We start from the raw sequence: 22,556 nt of genomic DNA, 5'->3' as shown, positions 1-22,556 counted from the left end.
ATCATTATATAGATGTATCTCTTAATACTACTCACTCATTTAAAGAAAATTATTTACCCCTAAACAAGGACAGTTATTCTTCAGACAATATATGAATAGATGTACTTCCTGCTAGAACCTCCAGAACAGATGCTGTGTTAGAAGGGAACATCTGGCCCAACTTTATCATTGTTTAGTTGAGAAAATTAAGTCCCAGGGAAGTTAAATGACTTTTCCAGGTTTACACAATTCATTAGTGATAAGTCAGGACTCCTCATTCAGTGCTCATTTCCAATTATTGTTGTTTCTGAAGGACAAGCCATAACTCCATGGCTATCTTTGCTTTGAAATATACCTCAGGTTTTTTATAATACAGAGTGGTTATGGCAACTGTATATTCTTATTTTGTTCGTTGTAATCAGTACTGATGATCATTATAATCATGGATAATGATTTAAATTTATTTGTGCTCCTTGTACACATAAGTTGAAGGATATACCAGTATTATTTTCACAGTATGTTCTCTTTTTCCCTGCCGGATAGGAAATATTTTTGAACCATATGGGATCCTAATTCTCTGAATGCTTTTAGATTATCAGATGTCTCAACTGACAGTGCTGGATGAAAATCAAATCATGAGAATTCTCAAAACTGAAAAAAGAACCTAAGAACATTTTGGTGTTACCGTGTACCAGAAATTCCATCTTTATCTTTCCTTCAATTAGGCAAAAAAAAATCAAACATTTTGAATATTAGAAGTTTCAGGTCAGACTGTTAAATCCTTTCCTACAAACATATTTAGTGATCTGTAGACAGAGTGTTTTTATAATCTATACTTGACATTTTTACTTATTGCTTTATTCTTCCAAGGTTTGTTTTATTCAAAACATAGCAGAGAGATGATAGAGGTGCAAAAGGTGCTTAAGGCGTGATCATTTCTCCCAAGAAGTTCGCTATCCAGTGAAGAAGACAGGAAATACAACACCAAGGAGGAGGAAACAAGAGAGTCAATGGCCTGTCTGAAATCTGCTTTAACATAGGCAGGATGTGCCCATTTTTAATAACACCCAGTTTAGTTATGCTCGTTTGTTTTTGGCTGCGCTTGGTCTTGCTGCGCGGGCTTTTCTCCAGCTGCGGGCAGCAGCGGCGGCTGTCCAGTCCCAGCGCATGGGTTCCTCATGGCGGTATCTTCCGTTGCTGCAGAGCGTGGACGCCAGGACACGTGGATTCAGTAGCTGCCGCTCCAGGCTCTAGAGCGCAGGCTCACTGGTTGTGGCGTCCGGGCCTATTTGCTCCAAAGAACGTGGGATCTTCCTGGATCAGGGATCAAACTCATGCCTCCTGTATTGGCAGGTGGATTCTTTACCATTGAGTCCCCAAGGAAGCCCAATACTCCTCTATTTAAAATGAAGAACTTTATGACGGTTTTGGTACCAGTTGAATACTTTAGGCTTTGTGTTGGGAGTGACTTGTGCCTGCATTCTGGTTGGAAGAGGTGAGCTTTTCCCCTCCGATGGGCAGGGCTGTGTGAGGTGGTATGTTTCGGGGTGCCTGTGGGAATCCTGTCTGCTGATAACTGGGTTTGTGCTTTTGTCTTGCTTGTTGTCTGGATGAGACGTCCCACAGTGGGTGCTGCTGGCAGTTGGGTGATGCTAAGCCTTGTATACAGGTGGAGGCCTTTGTGGAAGTTCTCACTAATCAATACTCTCTGGGGTTAGGAGCTCTCTGGCAGTCTAGGGTCTCAGACTCAGTACTCCTACTGGTGCCAGCTGAATAGTTTAGAAGCAAAACCCAGCAACTTTTCTCTTTAGTTAGAAAAATTGGACAAGGGGATATTTAATTATTTTCACTATAAGAGAAAGCATTTTCCTTTTCTTCCTCCTATCTCTCATTCTGGATGAGTAGTAGTATTTAGTGAAAAAATGGTGGGAGAAAATGAGGAGAGAGTATTCTTCTGTATAGGTGCTATAGAAAGGACAGGGGTGTTGTGTGCCTTGTACAAATTTTCTCTTTATATTCAACCCAAGAACAATGGTGGGCTCAGGCAATTCTACAGCAGCCTGAAGGACTCTTCTTAATTGTGATTTTGTTGTTTTAATTTAACCCCTTAGTGGGGTTAGCCTCCTGACTGTCTAATCCACAGTGACCATCTCTGGACACCTAATTTCATTGTTGTTGTGTGTGTTAGTCCATTCAGGCTTTTATAACAACATACCATAGACTGGTAACTTACAAACAATAGAAAATTATTTCTCACGTCTTTTCTCTGTGTCCTTACTTGGTGGAACAGCAAGGGAGCTCTCTGGTGCTTCTTTTAGAAGGGCACTAGTCTCTTTTAAGGGCGCTCTTCCCCTCAGGACCTAAGCATCTCTCAAAACCCCACCTCCAAACAGCATCACATTGGGGATAATGTCTTAATATATGAATTTGGGGAGGAAGGGGGAACATTCAGTCTAGACCATGGTACAGATGATTTGTTCCATCACCAAATTTTAGAATGAAGCAAGTCAAAACAAAGTTTTCATGGGGGAAAAATATGTTTCTACTGAGGACATTTCAAGAAAAATGTCTTCTAAACTAAAACCAAAATTAAAAGTAGAAAAAAGTTACAAATATTCTGGTCAATTCTTTCAATAGGGTAATAAATATACACTGTCCATCAAAGGCCTTCCAAGCTACAGAGAATCTTACTACAGAGAACTTTGATATCTCAGGAGTTCAGGGACAAGTCACACACTGAGGCCAACCTAGCATACTCCCAAATGTTCCCATTGTTTCTTCTCTGTTAAGATTGCAACATGTGAAAGTTTCAGTTCAGTTCAGTTCACTCAGTCATGTCCAACTCTTTGCGACCCCATGAACCTCAGCACGCCAGGCCTCCCAGTCCATCTCCAACTCCTGGAGTCCACCCAAACCCATGTCCATTGAGTTGGTGATGCCATCCAACCATCTCATCCTCTGTCATCCCCTTCTCCTCCTGCCCTCAATCTTTCCCAGCATCAGGGTCTTTTCCAATGAGTCAGCTCTTTGCGTCAGGTGGCCAAAGTATTGGAGTTTCAGCTTCACATCAGTCCTTCCAATGAATATTCAGGACTGATTTCCTTTAGGATGGACTGGTTGGATCTCCTTGCACTCCAAGGGACTCTCAAGAGTCTTCTCCAACACCACAGTTCAAAAGCATCAATTCTTTGGTGCTCAGCTTTCTTTATAGTCCAACTCTCACATCCATACATGACCACTGGAAAAACCATAGCCTTGACTAGATGGACCTTTATTGACAAAGTAATGTCTCTGCTTTTCAATATGGTGTCTAGGTTGGTCATAACTTTCCTGCCAAGGAGTAAGTGTCTTTTAATTTCATGGCTGCAATCACCATCTGAAGTGATTTTGGAGCCCCCCAAAATAAAGTCTGACACTGTTTCCACTGTTTCCCCATCGATTTCCCATGAAGGGATGGGACCAGATGCCATGATCTTCGTTTTCTGAATGTTTGAGCTTTAAGCCAACTTTTCCACTCTCCTCTTTCACCTTCATCAAGAGGCTTTTTAGTTCCTCTTCACTTTCTGCCATAAGGGTGATGTCATCTGCATATCTGAGGTTATTGATGTTTCTCCTGGCAATCTTGATTCCAGCCTGAGTATAACATTATTTTCTATAAAAAGTTCAAATTTGTGTAAAAATGTGCTTCCTTTAGAATTATGATGTTTGTACAATCTCTGCATGTCTATCTTCTTCCATTAGAAGCTGAAAACTACTCCCAAATTTAAAATCTGTCAACCTCGCAAACACTTTGGCAATTTCACATCCAGTGAATGTGGACAGAAACCAAAATATACAGAAAATAAATTCCTTCAAATAATCATTTTGAGATTTCACAATTTTAAGTCAAAATGAGAAGAGGCAATGCTATAGATTGACACCCCTCCCAATTTGGTTCTGATAACATTCATTTCTTATAATATCCCTTCTCTGTTTTTCTTTGTGGTTATCATAACCAGGTCTATCCAAGATAAATTGTAAATACACCTTTGCTTCCATTGTGACTTCTATTGCATTCCATAGTCCACATTTTCATCGTTCTTTTCACTGAGAGATTAGCACAGGTCAGTCTCTTGCATACAAAAGAGGGAGAGAGCTTTAAATAACCATTCTTACTCAAGCACTGACCTCCTAGAGTCCATGCTTGCCTTCTTACAGATATCCAATGGGGATATTTGATTTGGGTAGTTAACGGACCTCTCTCTGTCACTTTGTATGGACAGTTGACCCCACTCATCCTGGGGGAAATCACAGCTACTTTATGGATGCAGAAACATACCAGGTGACTCTTTCTCTTTTAATCAGAAAAGCAAAAGCTTTTCCAAAGTTCCCCAATGGGTACATTTTTTCACATGTCTGACCATAACCTCAAGGGGCTTGACCAGCCTCCATAGTAGAAGATAGCAAGGGAGAAGCGGACCAGCCTACTGTAATTTCTGACACACCTGTTGAGTCATTGGGGTATGGAGGTTTACATTTTAATAAGTACTACTCGGTATCTATGGTGCATTAGTTCAGACCTTATATCAAAGACTGTTCTGACTTTTATCATTGCCATCTACCTTTTCTTTTTGATTCAAATGAAAGATGATATTGGGTTTGGAAACCTGGCTCCCTAGTGAGACCAGTTCCCATGGTCCTCCAACAGGTCAAAATTTTTCCCCTAAATTTTTATTGTGTTAAAAAATATATAACTTTAAAAATTTATAATCTTAATAATTTTAGTTATTATAAAATGTATTCCCTGTGTGGTACAATGTATCCTTGCAGCTCATTTTATACTTAATATTTTGTACCTCTTACTCTCCTAGCACTATATTGCCCCTCTCCCCTACCTCCTCAAGAGGTCATATTTTATCATCTTTTCCTCAGATTTTTATATTTCTGGGCTGTTGTCTCTATTTTGGCTGTGGAATTCAACATCCATACCACCCAATTCCTCCATCTATACTTCACACCATAGCCAGAGCACATTACAAGATGTTAAGACAGTTTGTGTTCTTCGGTGTTTTCCATTGCACTAGAATAAACCCAGAGCCATTATCAGAATCTGCACTATCCATGCCATGTTACCCACTCAAAGTCATCTTACTCACTTTCAGCCACTAAATTTCAATCTTGCTAGTCATCCCTCTGTTCCCAGAATGCGCCTACCTCTTTTCTCATGTCAATGCCTTTGCGCCTCCTGCTCCTTCTGCTTGGAATTCCCTTCCAACAGCTCTTGTCATGTTTGACTGCTCCTTCTAATCCTCATGTCTCAGTTTACATGCCACTTTCTCAGAGAAGCTCTCTTGACCAGTCTTTTTAACATAGGTCTTTCTTGTATTTTTTTTTTCCTGTAGCACTTTATTAATGACCTTTAGAGTAGTATTGACCAACTGGGGGACCTTGGGCAAATTATTAGGGTCTCTCTGACTTTGGTTCTTCATTTGCAAATAAGGGTAATAACTTTACCAACCTCAGGAGTTGTGAGCCGTCAACAAGGCAAAGCACTTACTAGTGTTTGACATATATAAAACTTTGCTAGCTAATAATTACTTGTATTATTTTTATTAGGTTATTTTTCTGTTTCCCCACTAGATTAGAAATTCTGAAAGCAGAGGGATCTTGCCTGTCCTATTCACAGTATATCCCAGGACCTGGCCCAGTGCCTGGCACATAGTCAGTGCTCACAAAATATTAATTAATATATGTTGAATAAATACAGGAGTGGAGCGCCTACCTCAGTGGTAGCTTTGACTCTAGATAAAACTGCCAGTTTGTTTCCAGCATTCAGTGGCCTCCTTTCTAAGCTGCCAAATTCAGCAAACAAAAATACATGATCCCAGTTAAATTGGAATTTCTATATTTTATCTGGCAACCCTACTTCCTTCACTACCACCTTCACCCTTAATAAGCAACACTTTCTGTCTCTCCTCCTCTCTCTCCCTGCCTTTCTCCTCCTCTTTGCTTCTCTCCTTTAAAATTTATTTGGCTATGTCTGAATATAGCTCCCAGTGTCAGGAAACCCTACCATCCTTAAGTCTGGAGATGTCTGGTCTTTGAGGGACTAATGAGTCACCTTTATTATATGTCTACAATTCCCAGAGGGCTAAATTATCCACCCTTCACCACCATAGGCTTCTTCTCAAGGGACTGCAACTCATCATCTTCTCTCTCGATTCAGAACATGTTGAGTTAGGAACATAAATGTCCTTAATGCATTCTCAGACATCCTCTACTTCATTATTTCCTTTCTAGACATCTTCCACTCCAAAACCCTGGCTTTGAAAGAGAACTACAGGAAAATTAGCTGACCATGGTCCTGACCTTGAGAACATTACTTTCCCAGTTGACTTAATCAGATAGTTTGATAAAGTTCTGCAGAAGAGCCATCAAATACCAACTCAATGCCATGCTGTCATTCCCCACCTCCGAGCATCATCCCAGCTCACCCAGCTCATCCCAAGAACACCCTGGGTCATATAATAACATGCTCAGTTCTAGGTTACAATAAGGTAGCTGGAAGGAGAACAAACCACCTGACCTTTCAGAAGGTAAATAATATATTTGCAATAAAATGTGTTGGAGAAGCTGTGGCAGTCACTCTTAACTGGTCTGTCAATACGTACATAGGGTTGTGCATGAAAATACACTCATGGGAGTTAATTCTTGACAGTGTTACCACATCTATTGACTGACATCTCCACCCAGAAAAGGTCCCCTACTAAACATTTGGTTCTCTTTCTGTAGTGCAGGAAGCATGACCATCTGAATCTGACTGAATGAAATACTGATCCCAGATCCACCACATGCTAACCATGTAAACCTGGCTAAGTTGTTTCATAGCCCTGAGACTGTTTCCTTGTCTATGAAGTGAAGACACTGCCCCTTGTCGTAGAAGATTGTTGGCAGGTTTATATAGAAGAAGGGCAGAATATCTAGTACTCAATGAATGCCTGATGGCTGGTAGTTAACTAGGAATCATTTTCAGCACTTTTTCCTATATGTGGCTATGCTAGTCATAACCCAGGAGCCAACTTGGCTTCTTCCAAGAAGAGCCTTTCTTTTTTGATTTCTGCATCACCAGTGAGAGGAACCTGTTGTAAACACAAAGGTGCCATATTCCTCTTCTTAAGAGCAGGGGGTCCAACTTAGCCTAGCCATTGCTCACTTTGTTCTTACAAGGCTTGGGGAAATGTTCAGCATGTTAGACAGAAGAACAAAACTCAGACACTTGCCAAGATTATGTACAGCCTACCCAAGGAAAAAGAAAATTTTAACTTCACAGCTTGTGATTGGGAAAGGACACAGGACAGCTGCTAACTGTTTTCTTTCATCCCTGCTTTTGGCATGTTCTTCTAATAGCTCTCCTGTCACACTGAGTCTGCAGCGCAATGGGATCTGAAAGAGTAGGACTGAGGTCTCCCCCCAATCTCATCTCCACCTGCTCAGACTCAGCTGCTGGGAAAGACCATTTAAAGCATTTAATATCCGTGCTACCCCTTTGGGGATGGTGTAACCAGCTAGACACCATGCTTCAAAAGAGAGAGGCAAGTTAAAGCTTTGCAGTTAGTTAGGGAACGTTCAGACTACAAAACCCCCCAGGTCCCTGCCAACCCTGATTCTATGATTCGGAGAACAGAAAGGACTGGAGTAGAGGAGGGAAGAATAGGTCAGATGGCTTTCCAAATTCTCTTCTACAGAGAGGGATCCATCGTTGCTTAAACTTTCTAAAATCAACCATAAAATACTTTAGAACATTTGCTTTCAAATGTGAATTTCAGATGGTTCAAAGTAAAATACAAATGGTTTGGGTGTAGCCACAATTTTTTACTGAATCTTTTCTCTCCTATACTCACCCCACTGGAGGTGGTATCAGATTATAGTTTTGAGAAAGACTCCTATCACCTCTGGGAGCAAGTTATTTAAGCATGTACCTCAGAGAGTTGTGAGAATTAAATAAGGTAATATATTAATACCTAAGGCATTTAGAACAGAGGCTGGCGCAGAATAAGAACTCAGTATGTGTGCAATTCACTTTATGCTAACTTACACCAACTGCCATTAGTGTGAAAATAGGTGTTCATGTGCTTCATGAACATAAAGCATACATTCTCCTGTATGTATCAGGAGAAAAGTAATAACATACAGGTAGGGTTTTTTTCACATCAACTTTTTTCTCACTTATGTGAATTGTGGGTGAATCCTTAGAAATGAATACTGTTTCTCTTTTGCCAAATTTTTAGCCAAAGATAGCCTAATAAATATACATAATTCTAAAATCTACATGAACACATGTTGCAAATGAATCATAATTGTAATTTATTGTATCACCAAACCTTGCTCAATATTTTAAGAAATACATAACTGATTACTTAAATTACCTTTGCCTCTCTCTCTCTCTCTGTAGCTTCAAAACAGATGTTTCAAAGGGAAAAAGGTCTTAAAAAAATGAAAAGGAAAAAATTGGTGGTATAAAACTTATTATACTCATGTGAACACTTAACTTAATGCTAATCTTAAACAATAAATCTAAGATATAATTTATTTACTCAAATATATAACTTACATATACATATATATACATATACATATAGGTACCCATTATATATATATATATGTAAGTTATATATTTGAGTAAATAAACTGAACTGAGGTGCTCATATGTGTGTGTGTGTCTGTGTGTGTATAGGTGACTGCCCTCAGTCAGTCTCTCCCATCAGGAAGCTTCCATAAGCCTCTTATCCTTCTCCATCAGAGGGCAGAGAGAATGGAAAACACAGTTTCATAGAACTGACCAATCTGATCACATGGACCACAGCCTTGTCTAACTCAATGAAACTATGAGCCATGCCGTGTAGGGCCACCCAAGATGGACAGGTCATGCTGGAGAGTTCTGACAAAGTGTCCACTGGAGAAGGAAATGGCAAACCACTTCAGTATTCGTCCCTTGAGAACCCCATGAACAGTATGAAAAGGCAAAAAGATAAGACACTGAAAGATGAATTCCCCAGGTCAGTAGGTGCCCAGTATGCTACTGGAGAACAGTGGAGAAATAACTCCAGAAAGAATGAAGAGATGGAGCCAAAGAAAAAACAATACCTAGTTGTGGATGTGACTGATGATGGAAGTAAAGTCCAATGCTATAAAGAATAGTATTGCATAGGAACCTGGAATATTATGTCCATGAATCAAGACAAATTGGAAGTGCTCAAACAGGAGATGGCAAGAGTGAACATCAACATTTTAGGAATCAGTGAATTAAAATGGACTGGAATGGGTGAATTTAACTCAGATGACCATAATATCTACTACTGTGGGCAGGAATCCCTCAGAAGAAATGGAGTAGCCATCATAGTCAACAAAAAAGTCTGAAATGCAGTACTTGGATGCAGTCTCAAAAATGACAGAATGATCTCTGTTTGTTTCAAGGCAAACCATTCAATATCACAGTAATCCAAGTCTATGCCCCAACCAGTGATGCTGAAGAAGCTGAAGTCGAATGGTACTATGACCTACAAGACCTTCTAGAACTAACACCCACAAAAGATGTCCTTTTCATTATAGGGGACTGGAATGCAAAGGTAGGAAGTCAAGAGATACCTGGAGTAACAGGCAAATTTGGTCTTGGAGTACAAGATGAAGCAGGGCAAAGCCTAACAAAGTTTTGCCAGGAGAATGCACTGGTCACAGCAAACACCCTCTTCCAAAAACACAAAAGAAGACTCTACACATGGACATCACCAGATGGCCAATATCCAAATCAGATTGGTTATATTCTTTGCAGCCAAAGATAGAGAAGGTCTATATAGTCAGCAAAAACAAGACCGGGAGTTGACTGTGGCTCAGGTCATGAAAATTCACACTTAAACTGAAGAATGTAGGGAAAACCACTAGACCATTCAGGTGTGACCTAAATCAAATCCCCTATGATTATACAATGGAAGTGACAAATAGATCTGATAGAGCACCTGAAGAACTATGGATGGAGGTTCATGACATTGTATAGGAGGCAGCGGTCAAGACCATCCTCAAGAAAAACAAATGCAAAAAGGCAAAATGGTTGTCTGAGGAGGCCTTACAAATAGCTGAGAAAAGAAGGAAGCGAAAGGAAAAGGAGAAAAGGAAAGATATACCCATTTGAATGTGGCATTCCAAAGAATAGCAAGGAGAGATAAGAAAGCCTTCCTCAGTGATCAATGCGAAGAAATAGAGGAAAACAATAGAATAGGAAAGACTAGAGATCTCTTCAAGAAAATTTGAGATACCAAGCAAACTTTTCATGCAAAGATGGGCACAATAAAGGACAGAAATGGAATGGACCTAAGAGAAGCAGAAGATATTAAGAAGAGGTGGCAAGAATACACAGAAGAACTATACAAAAAAGATCTTCATGACCCAGATAACCACGATGGTGTGATCACTTACCTAGAGCCAAACATCCTAGAATCCTAAGTCAAGTGGGCCTTAGGAAGCATCACAATGAACAAAGCTAGTGGAGGTGATGGAATTCCAGAGCTATTTCAAATCCTAAAAGAAGATGTTGTGAAAGTGCTGCACTCAATATGCCAGCAAATTTGGAAAACTTAGCAGTGGCCAAAGGACTAGAAAAGGTCAGTTTTCATTCCAATCCCAAAGAAAGGCAATGCCAAAGAGTGATCAGACTACCACACAATTGCATTCATCTCAGATGCTAGCAAAGTAATGCTCAAAATTCTCCAAGCCAGGCCTCAACAGTATGTGAATTGTGAACTTCCAGATGTTCATGATTGATTTAGAAAAGGCAGAGCAACCAGAGATCAAATTGCCAACATCCGTTGGATGATTTAAAAAAAAAAAAAGGCAAGAGAATTCCAGTAAAACATCTACTTCTGCTTTATTGACTATGCCAAAGCCTTGGACAGTGTGGGTCACAATAAACTGTGGAAAATTCTGAAAGAGATGGGAATACCAGACCACCTTACCTGCCTCCTGAAAAATCTGTATGCAGGTTGGGAAGCAACAGTTAGAACTGGACATAGAACAACAGACTGGTTCCAAATTCAGAAAGGACTACATCAAGGATGTATATTGCCACCCTGTTTATTTAACTTATATGCAGAGTACATCATGCTAAATGCTGGGCTGGATGAAGTACAAGCTGGAATCAAGATTGCTGGGAGAAATATCAGTAACCTCAGATATGCAGATGATACCACCCTTATGGCAGAAAGTGAAGAAGAACTAAAGAGCCTCTTGATGAAAGTGAAAGAGAAGAGTGAAAAAACTGGCTTAAAACTTAACATTTAGAAAGCTAAGATCATGGCATCCAGTCCAATCACTTCATGGCAAATAGATGGGGAAACAATGGAAACAATGACAGACTTTATTTTGGCGGGGCTCCAAAATCAGTGCAGATGTTGACTGCAGCCATGAACTTAAAAAAGCTATAAGCAATCTAGACAGCATATTGAAAAGCAGAGACATTACTTTGCCAACAGAAGTCCATCTAGTCAAAGCTGTGGTTTTTCCAGTAGTCATGTATGGATGTGTGAGTTGCACTATAAACAAAGCTGAGCACTGAAGAACTGATTCCTTTAAACTGTTGGAGAAGGCTCTTGAGAGTCCCTTGGACTGCAAGGAGATCCAACCAGTCATTCTTAAAGGAAATCAGTCCTGAATATTCATTGGAAAGACTGATTCTGAAGCTGAAACTCCAATACTTTGGCCACCTAATGTGAAGAACTGATTCATTGGAAAAGACCCTGATTCTGGAAAGATTGAAGGCGAGAGAAGGGGACAACAGAAGATGAGATATTTGGCTGGCATCACTGACTCGATAGACATAAGTTTGAGTAAGCTCCTGCAGTTGGTGATGGACAGGGAAGCCTAGTGTGCTGCATTCCATGGGGTTGCAAAGAGTCAGACACGACTAAGGGATTGAACTATATGAATATATATAGGTGCTCTCAAATGTATTGCTCAGTGATATGACATTTATTTGAATCAATAATCCATGTGGTCTGAAGAATCTAGGAAATTTTTTCATAAGTTGAAAACATGGTAATTTAGTTAAGTTGTGAAGAAATTCCATTGCAGTAGACAGTATATGTTCACATGGAAGGCTATGATAGAAATGTAAGCAATAGACTACAAAATCTTCTACTACCATTTCATTAATGTGAGAGAGGGAATGAAAAATGAAAGAAGTATATCATCAATTATCTAATCAACTATGGTTTGTAGCTCATGTTTGTATCTGGTAAACTAAATAAAGTTTTGTTCCAACACTGATAAAGGGTTCTAAAACTGATATTTATCATAGTAGTTAAAATCATTAACATGCAGCAAAGAAACTTATTGCATTTACCTGTAAATCAATATCAAATTAACTAAAAATCTTTATAGAAATTGAAAGGTAGGAGTGTTAACCCAAGAAAGTCATATATAGTTTTAGGCCACCATGTCATTTATGCTGTAAAAAAGTATATTAAAAATAAAATGTTGTTACATTCGTGAATTTGTAAGATCATTTTATCATTCTACTACCCATTCTATTTCAAATAATTCAGTTCAGTTCAGTTCAGTCGCTCAGTCGTGTCCGACTCTTTGTGACCTCATGAATTGCAGCACACCAGGCCTGTCCATCACCAACTCCTGGAGTTCACTCAGACTCAAATCCATTGAGTCAGTGATGCCATCCAGCCATCTCATCCTCAGTCGTCCCCTTCTCCTCCTGCCCTCAATCCCTCCCAACATCAAAGTCTTTTCCAATGAGTCAACTCTTCGCATGAGGTGGCCAAAGTACTGGAGTTTCAGTAATTAAGGCCATACAAATTGTAAAGAAGAATCTAATTTAGCTAATTATAGAGCAAAAGAAATCTCCAATCAATAGTATCTCCTTGGTTTTTTTCAGTCTTGAACTGAAGAGAGAAAATAAATAACATCTAACTCAAGCTTATATTAAGAAGAAATCAGTTCTCTGTGATCCTTAAATATGTTTCCTTAGCATTTTATATGATAGAACTTTTCAAGCCAAAATTCTGAGAGACAGAAACAGTAAAGATATTTCTCAGAAATGATTTCAATAAATAGCTGTTCTACTTCAAATGGGTCATTAAATACAAAGCACTGCTTTTTATTCTATCTGGTCATCTTATTAGTTTATCGTAGCTGAAAAAATCCAATACATAAGATATTCTCTCCATAGTCATAGAAACTTCAGCTTTCAGCTCTTAGTGCATAAAATATTAGATTACTTTTCTTCATTCCATGATTTAGGAAAGCAACAAAGCTGTCCTGGATTAGACATTTCCTATCTGTTAAAAAAAAAAAAATGCCATCTAGAAAGTCATTACCTAAACAACTTTATCCACTGATTATTATTCCTTAAGTGTGTATGCCATGTGTCTGGTAGTGTGCTAAGCATATAATAAATAATTTCTCAATGGGACCTGTCATTTTGGTAGCATAGATTTCTAGCCCCATGACAGCAAAACACTGATGAAAGCAGAACCAGCCGCTAATTTGTCTTAATGACTGAAAAATTAGAAAAGAATTTGCTACAGATTCTAAATTTAATGTTCATGAACTTTGACTAAGAGGAACATCAGTTATATCCTGAGAATAACTCATGAGTATATTTGACCCTCTGCTTTGATTCCCTGTCATTCTCATCACTGCCCTGTGCATGTGATTCAGCTACAGTTTCAACATCTTTAGCTGTAGAGAGGCACTGTCTAATAGAACATTCTATGATAGCAGCGATGTTCTATATTTGCATTATCCAATATGAAGCCATCAGCCACAAGTGGTCAATGAGTCCTTGAAGACAGGACTGAAAACAATTAACTAGATATGAGAGGTCATTCTCAACATTTCATGGAGGAGTTCTATGGAGTGAGTGGGGGTAAAAGCCTATTGGGATGAGTTGAGGAGTAAATGGGAGATAAGAAACTAGAGACATCGTATGTATGAGGAGATGAGATGGAGCATGCAGTGTGGTAGGTCGTTAAGTAGAAGATAGACACGATGAAGCCCTACTTCAAACACCACTAATCTGGCAGTCATGGAAAATGGATGAAAGAGAAAGCTAGGGTGTATGTTCAGCTTTTACTGAGAAAAAAAAGAATTAAACTGAGATTTTTCTCACATTCAGTGAAGGCAAATGATAACAAGAGAATAAACTTTAGCTGCCTTGAAGGAATAGAAATATTTATTGTCCTAGACAGCATAACTGTTACCCAAGTACAAGCAAAATGGTTAGTTGCAAGATTTAAAATATTTGATTTTCTCTGAAAAACTGTAATAATCCATGATACTACAAAAAATAAGGTAGTCTATAATTTCTTTTTATAAGAAATTTTATAAGTTCCTAGTACTGATACTAATTTGTCAAAAAAATTCTTGCACTCTGTATAACTACTTCTTGAAGCAATTTAAGTTACAGTTCTTAAGAACTAAAACATAGTTTCAAATTATACAATCTATATTTAAATAAAATGATACTAATCAAAGTTGGGCACGACTGAAATCATAGCATTGAAGAACTGAATGGGAATTTATTAAATGGCTTCATTTAATGGGTGAGGACCACAAGACTCAGAAATAATATATGACTTAGCCACATTGCCTCCCTTGTGGCTCAGCTGGTAAAGAATCTGCCTGCAATGTGGGTGACCTGGGTTTGATCCCTGGGTCGGGAAGATCCCCTGGAGAAGAGAAAGGTTACCCACTCCAGTATTCTGACCTGGAGAATTCTATGGACTCTATAGTCCATGAGGTCACCAAGAGTCAGACACGACTGAGCGACTTTCACTTTCACTTTAGCCACACTTCCCCAGACAGGACTCAGACTCAAGTCTTGAGGCTCCAAGCCTGGAGCTATTTTGAAAAAAGACTGGCTAGATGATGCACCAGAATATTTCTGGTATACCTATATATTACAATAAGAGTGAAAATAGAAATTTGCCAGTGTCCCCTCACTGGGGAACGTGAATCCTTTTCTTTATATTTCCACAGTCAGTACCATTTCCTTTTGGGCACATTCTTACCATTTGCATTGTGATTTTCATACTTTTCACTCGTTTTTCAAAAGTGTTTGGAATTATCCTGCACGCTAGGGTATTTAACCCAAAAAGAATTTGTCTAACTTCCCTGTAATTCTTCAAGATGTTTCCTCCCTTACTGAAGATAGATAAGGCGATATGTTGGTAGTTTAGAGGAAGAACAGTGGTCTCTAAGGACTAAATTCTTTAAATCATTTCAGTATGCAAACACTGAAATCAAGTGTTTAATATTACCTATAGGTAGTAGCTAATTCAGACCATAGCCTCCTGTTGTGCTGTTGTGCCTTGTTTTTGAACAAAAAAATCCAGGTTCTATGTTTTTTATAAGCTGAAGTTGTAGGCTGATAACTTAGCCTCTGGAAAACAAGATAATGATCTAATATATAGGTGGCTAAAGTTTTTTGTTTGTTTTTATTTTTTAAGGGCCTTTTAACTCCTTTGAAAAATCTCTTAAAGAATGAAAGTCAAACAGAATGGTATCATACATCCTGCTCATGACACATTAGTCCATTTCTGAAAATAATAATGCTTTCTCAAAATGAAGTCATTTATATTCTTGACCATGCTCTATTGTGTGCACTGAGTAATTTCTTGAGAGCAATGTTTCCTATGGCATATTGCCAAGACTGGCTTTATTTGTCTTTCATTAGGCTTTTTTATTATCACGCTGCTATACACCTGAATCATTCTGCCTCCTCCAAGATGGCCAGTGTAGCTTAAGCACAAGAATGTTACTATGAGTAGGTGGAATGTTTCTATCCAGTGAAAGCCCATTTTTGAATCTCTAGCTATGGTACCATACTAATGACTTTAATCTTTCTAAGCACAGCCAATTGTGCCAGTTTTTAACATAGTCTGATATTAAATTGTTTACATTCATCAATCCTGTGCCTGTCCAGGGAAAGACATTAGTCTTTGCACCATGCTAGACTGGCCCTTCCTCCCTGTCTCAGGAAAAGATCACTATCCAGCCCTGTTGAGGAAGCCTGGAACTGGTGTGTATTCTGGATTTCTCCATCATTCTCTACATTCAGTCACCAAGTCAAACTTCTTGATGGTTTTCAAATCTACTCACATCTTTCTGTTTCCAATGACCACTGTCTTAGTCTAAGCCCACACCATCTCAAGAACAGCCTCTGTGGTTTCCTAACAGCTCCGTGCTCCCATGACTGCCCTTTTCCAGTTCACTCTCCTTTGCTTTAAATATTCATCAGGACCCATTGCTCTCCTTAAATAGATATTCTGTAATTTCTATTCATAAGTGTTTTTTATTTTACGCATTGGTAAGATAGAGTTTGATTGTCCATAGAAGCAGTGATCTGAGTTCTTGAACTTCTCTATAGACTCCTTAATTTAAAGAGGAGCTGTTTTTCACATGCTCCAAAAGACTAAAATTTCAGGATAAAATAAGCAATTTATAAGCTTCCATGTTAAAATATTAATCAGAGGTCAAAAAATCATTGAAATCAGTGAATAGCAGGATTAGGCTGATCCTTGGAAGTTACGTGGCTCAATGCCATCATTTCATAGGTAAGCCAACAGGCCCAGCCACAGAAATCAAGTTGATCTTTCTAAATTTGAGGTCTCATCATGTAACTCCTTTTCTTAAAATCTGTCCATGGCTTGTTATGGTCAAGATGAAATTGAAATTCATACAATATCTGTGTCGTCTGGCTTCTCAATACCTTTTAAGCATGAAGTTTTGCTGCTGTCTCCACCTTATCCTAGAATTTGATGCTTCCATGTACACTGTGTTTTTTTCTTACCCACACAGCACTGCATATGACTTCTCCTAGTCCTTTGCATTTTGAGTGCTGAACCTGAACTGTACTTCAGATGTCTGATGAGACACCATCTTCTCTGAAAATACACCCCAGGTCCCCTCTGCATTCCCAAACACACGTTACCATGATAGCACACTCATAGCATCCTAACTACCTTTGAACAATCTGCTTCCATCTCTGGACTGGAAGGAATCAACAGTTGAGGGCAAGGATCTGCATCTTATTCATTTTTGTATCCTCATACCTTGATCAAACATCTGACATTCAAGATGATTGTTCTCTTTTAGCTTGCCTAGGATACCTCTATTTTTCCATCAGCTCTCCTTACAAAATTTGTCTTCAGAGGGGAAAAAACTGGTTCATTCATGTTAACATATAGGTCACTGATAGTTTAAATGGCAGCTCTTCCTAGAAGCATATATATTTTTAGAGGAACCGGGTTTTGAGTCACAGATATAAATCCCCAATGCAGATAATCCAGCCATAAATAGTAAGCCTTGAGAGTATTTATGATGTAAAAGAAACTTTCCCATAACCTTCAACTCAATCATCTAGGTGACCTCCTCTCACCTCACTCTTACAGAAGATTGACTCTATGGTTTTGTTTACAAAAATCAGATCATTTGTTGGTTATTTTTCTCTGTATTAAGAAAACCAGTATTTATGCCCAGTAAAACTGCCTAATTTAATCTATAACATTTCTGGTTTTGTTTCAGGGAAGCAATGTTATGGAAGACCAGGATTTGTTGGAAATTGGAATCCTTAATTCTGGGCACAGACAAAGAATTCTACAGGCAATCCAGCTCCTTCCAAAGGTAAGACGCATTTATTATCCTAGCCTTTAGTCTAGTCCCAATGGTTCTAAGTCCAGGTGTGCAAAGCATGTTAGTACTTAGGACAATATGTCTGCATATTGATGCAACTCCCTGAAGCCAAAGCAGGTCTTCTTAGTCCAATTAAACATTCGTATACATTAGCTGTAATACAGGAAATGCCTCCAGCCGGCAGGGCAGCTTACAAGTTTTTCTTTGGTGGGATTCTGCATGTCAATACAATCAGCCCATATGCCCCAGGTAACAGATCAGGTGCAAGAAGACCGATCAGTATTGGATGGGTAGAAGAATGTTCCTGGAATAGCACCCTCCCGCCCTTAGAGGCAGTATCTCTTATAACAACTCCATAGCCCTAGCCTCCAGGGGCACAGAACTTGCCAAATCACAAGTCATTACTCAGGAAAGTGCAAGTATCACATCCCCTTCAGGTATTTGTAGTTCATGTATAAATCCTCCCAGTCCAAATGCAATTTACCAAGCAGGCATCATTTTAACTTTAAGTAATACGTTACTTAGCAACAGAGTTGACCTTCTGTTTCTAGGTAAAGTTTCACAGGAGCCTAAAACAAGAAGTAGGATCTGAGCACTGCTCTTCAGTGCTCAGTAAAATATGTAGGATTTAAATTGGTAAGGAAAGGGAAAGGCATTTCAGGGCCCAGCGGGAATCACATAGATAGAGGTATGGTCCAGTCAACAAACTGGCAGAAGCATTAGAGGAACCATGATACTTCGTGATTTAAAATCCAGTGGGATTTGCACAACAATGTGAATGTACTTAATACTACTAAATTATGTGTAATACTTCAAGACAGTTTAACGTGGTTTTATGTTTTGTTATTTCATCACAATTTAAAAAATACTAAAGTCCAATGTGATTAAAACAGTTAGAGAGTGGAGCCAGAGGTAAAACAGAAAAAGTAGGTTGGGTCAGGTTGGTATCAGGCTAAGGAATCTGAAATTTATTCTGTGAGCACAGGGAAATGTACATGACTAGACTGCTTTAGGCCAGTTAATTCTGGAGGCTGCAGACAAGAGGAATTAGCAGGAGAGAATGGTAAAGTTGGGTCATCCACCAGGGGAAAGATTCAGGGGGCAAGATTGGAGGCAGGGGAGCAGATGGACAGGAAAAGATGCATCTAAATATATGAATGTGTTATATATTTTATATTCTCCTCTGTGCTTTTCCTTTCTAAGGAGGCCTTAATTTCTCCTTCTCAGAATGGGAAAGATAAATATTAACCACTGTTTCTAAGGAAGTGACAAGATGCAATTTGCCAACTGACAGTGAACTGATAGAAACTTACCACTTTTGCAAATTCAAGAAAAGTCAAGCATCCTCATGAGTTTTAATAATACAGTTTTCTACACTAAAAGGAAAAGAATAAATAGTCCTTAGCACTATATCTGGTTATTAACATATTGTTCACCTTGATACTTTTGTATCTTTACACAGAATCACTTTTTTGTGAAACTTCTGAAGTGGAACCACTTCTTACCACCTTAGTAATTATTACCCTAGTCCACACCAACCATGTCTAATCAGACTACCACAATAGAATCTAACCTGTTGTCTCTGTGTTAGACTACTTGAGTCAATTTCTGATTGGTCCTCACACCTGGACAACGCATAGATGCCTTATCTCTGTCCCAGTTACCTTTCTCACCACTTTACAGTTGAATTTCCACACTGCACCCAGACAGAAATGTAAATCAGATCATGGCTCATCCTGTTTAAAATCCACAATGGATTCCCTTTTGCACTTAGAATCTTTATCATGACCTACGAAAATCAATAGGATCTGACCCCTTCCCACCAATACAACCTAATCTCTCATTCTCTCTTTCTTCCATTCTCTAGTCATGTGTCTTTCTTTTTAGTTCCAGAATATGTCAAACTCATTTTTGCCTCAAAGCCTTTCTGTATCAGTCTGTCTGCCTGGAAAGCCTTTTCTTCATATCTTCAAATGTTTGCTCCCTATATCATCAAGTCTCTATTCAGCTATCACCTCCTCACAGACGGTTTTGTTCCCTCAAAAGCACAGCCTTTGCCCCCATCACTGTCCCTCATGTTGTCCTGCTCCAGTTTTCTTCATAGCAATTTTGGCCACCTGAAGTTATATTATTTGTTTGCTTATTCTCTGCTTTATTTTTTTTTATCTCATCCCCGGGATGCAACAGTAATGAAATAAGGTGCCTTGGTACCTTAGTCTCCCCTTGGCACCCTATCTTGTTCCTTTTACATATCCAGTCCCTGAAATGGTGCCTAGCACATCAAAAAATAATTTGTGAAGTGAAAGAATACTTTACTCTTTCTTTCCTCTAAGATTTGATGGCCCTATGCTTGTTCTGTCCGAAGGTACTAATAATATTATACTACTTTATGTTATAAACATCCTGAGGGCAGAGACAATGCCACATCCATCCTTGAACTTCCCACTGTGCTTAGCTCAATATATGCACTTAAAAGAAAGAAGAATGAGTGATTGAGTGAGTGAATATTTCTTACATGTTATTCAAATATATTTTTTTAATCAAAGAGTACCTCAGTTTTTAAGCTATGTCTATAATCCTGTACATGCCATTTTGAGAAACAAAAGAACCTGAACTTGGAATTATTTGAAGAATAAATGAGGTGTTTATCTTTAAGACAGAATATCATTCCCATCAGAGAGAACAATATAATAGAAATAACACAAAATTAAGCTTCTATCAAGAGGCTGATGCTGAAGTACTTATTATGCACCCAAATGAGTTCAGTTCAGTTCATTCAGTCAGTCAGTCATGTCCAACTCTTTGCGACCCCATGGACTGCAGCATGCCAGGCTTCCCTGTCTATCACCATCTCCCAGAGTTCACTCAAACTTATGTCCATCAAGTTGGTGATGCCATCCAAACGTCTCATCCTCTGTTGTCCCCTTCTCCTCCTGCCATCAATCTCTCCCAGCATCAGGGTCCTTTTCAATGAATCAGTTCTTCGCATAAAGTGGCCACAGTACTGGAGTGTCAGCTTCAGCATCAGTCCTTCCAGTGAATATTCAGGACTGATGTCCTTTAGGATGGACTGGTTTGATCTCCTTGCTGTCCAAGCTACTCTTAAGAGTCTTCTCCAACATCACAGTTCAAAACCATAAGAACATCCAAACACATGTTCAGCAGCACAAACAAAATGTTATAATACTACAAATTGATGCTTTGCCTTCTTAGGTAATGAACCCAATCTTTAGGTGGTTAATAGTGTAATTCAACTGCCAACACATTCATTTGCATTCCCTCAAACTTTGCACTACCAAAAAGTGGGCAAACTGTCTCTTCATTTTGTTTGTGCAGTTTTAGTCCTCAGAATATCTGTGTTCTTCATCTGTCATGAGAACTATTCCATGATTGCTACCTGAGATCCTTTAATTAACATATTGTGTTTTGGAGAGATTGTTCCTAAACAGAGAAAAGGTGGTTTGCTAAGTGCAGTTTTGATCTGTTATCACAGTTCAGTGCATGTTTTTTATGCTTTATTTGCATTTGTATTGTCTCAAGTTTCAAAGACAATGTTTATTTTTTTTGTAATGATGTTTTTTCTATAATATCCCCTTTTTAATATTGAAGTAATTACTTGTGCATAAGTCTGAATGTTCTCCAGTTCATTTGATATGCTGAACACATAGAATATGTTCCATGTATTCTAAGCATAGACATCTTTAGAACAGTAATCATATCAATTCCTCTTTTCCATCCATTCTTTCTCTCTGTCTTTTACAGTACCTGACCTTTAGGTGCAAAATTTACTTTATCCATTTTCACCCAGCATCCACTTCCCTCACCAAATCCAATTCGGTCTTTCCTTAGGTCTGAAAGTTTCCTGGAACTTTTACCCTTCACTCTTTTTAAGAAAGGACACAAATCACAAGTTCTATGAGAAGATGGCTTCTTTTGTACTCTCTTAGAATCTTTAAGCATGTTGAGCTTTTTCTGTCCTCAAGACACAGGGAAATTATCTGATTACTTATTTGCAACATATCATTTACTTTTTCCCAGGTAAGAATTCTGTTATCCAGTCTGTGGATAATCCTCTAAAATCCTTTTATAAGGACATAATCTCTTTTGTCCTTTGACAATATAACACCCACAGGTCAGGAATTCAAAGGATTATCATTTTAAAGGTTTGCAGAATTTCATGTGAAGTCCTGTAGAGTATCTGCTCTTATCTCTCCTCCTGAATTGAAAATGTATGTCAGCATGCTAGCAACTTTTATATCACACGCTCACTTCATTTTCAATGTTTTTTTTTTCTTATGTTTTCCTCTTTTATAATATCTTTTAGAATTACTTTGTCATTGTCTACATTCCCTATCCCCATTTGGATCTAACTAGTTTCTTTGCTGCCACCCCACACCACCAGTGCTAAAGTCACTAAGGACCAGAAGAACAGAAATTCCATAAGCCACTTCCACCTCACCTTGGCTTCAGTAGGTTTTGATATTCTTGTCAGCTGTCAGCATCATCTTCTTTTGGCCTCCACAATACCCAGTTATCTTCCTGCCTCTCTGTTGCTCTCTCTCCTTGCCTGCTCATTCTCCTCAGTTAAACACTGGCATTCCTCAAAACTCAAACTCAAAACATTTGATGACTAGCAACGGTAATTATCTCAGGACTCTTGATCATAGCACAGTTTCTGGTATTCATTGTTTTGTTCATTGCTACCCTACTTCTGTTTTACTGTGTAACGAACACCTGGATTGTAGCTGCCTTTTTTGTCTAAGTTCAGTTCAATTTGACCAATATTTATTGGGCTGCTTAGTTTCAATATTTTCACCAAATGACACTGAACACCTCTGACCAGATGAATTGCCACCTTCCCCATCCTCAGTCTGAGATTTTGTTTTTCTAAAAAACAACAA

The 22,556-nt window shown here is 38.7% G+C and overlaps 1 protein-coding gene across 1 annotated transcript in view; it reads left to right on the top strand.

Moving 5' to 3' along the window:
- The window catches only part of ANKS1B (ankyrin repeat and sterile alpha motif domain containing 1B), a 1,150,548-nt gene that overhangs the window by 783,169 nt on the left and 344,823 nt on the right, over positions 1–22,556 (top strand). The window contains exon 16 of the mRNA XM_052640785.1: positions 17,548–17,646. Coding sequence (XP_052496745.1) covers positions 17,548–17,646 — 99 coding nt within the window. The remainder of the gene's footprint in view (positions 1–17,547; positions 17,647–22,556) is intronic.

Source organism: Budorcas taxicolor, chromosome 5 (genome assembly GCF_023091745.1).
Source record: "Budorcas taxicolor isolate Tak-1 chromosome 5, Takin1.1, whole genome shotgun sequence".
Classification (NCBI taxonomy): Eukaryota; Metazoa; Chordata; class Mammalia; order Artiodactyla; family Bovidae; genus Budorcas; species Budorcas taxicolor.
Note: the sequence above shows the minus strand (reverse complement) of the source record. Positions and strands in the feature narration are given on the sequence as shown.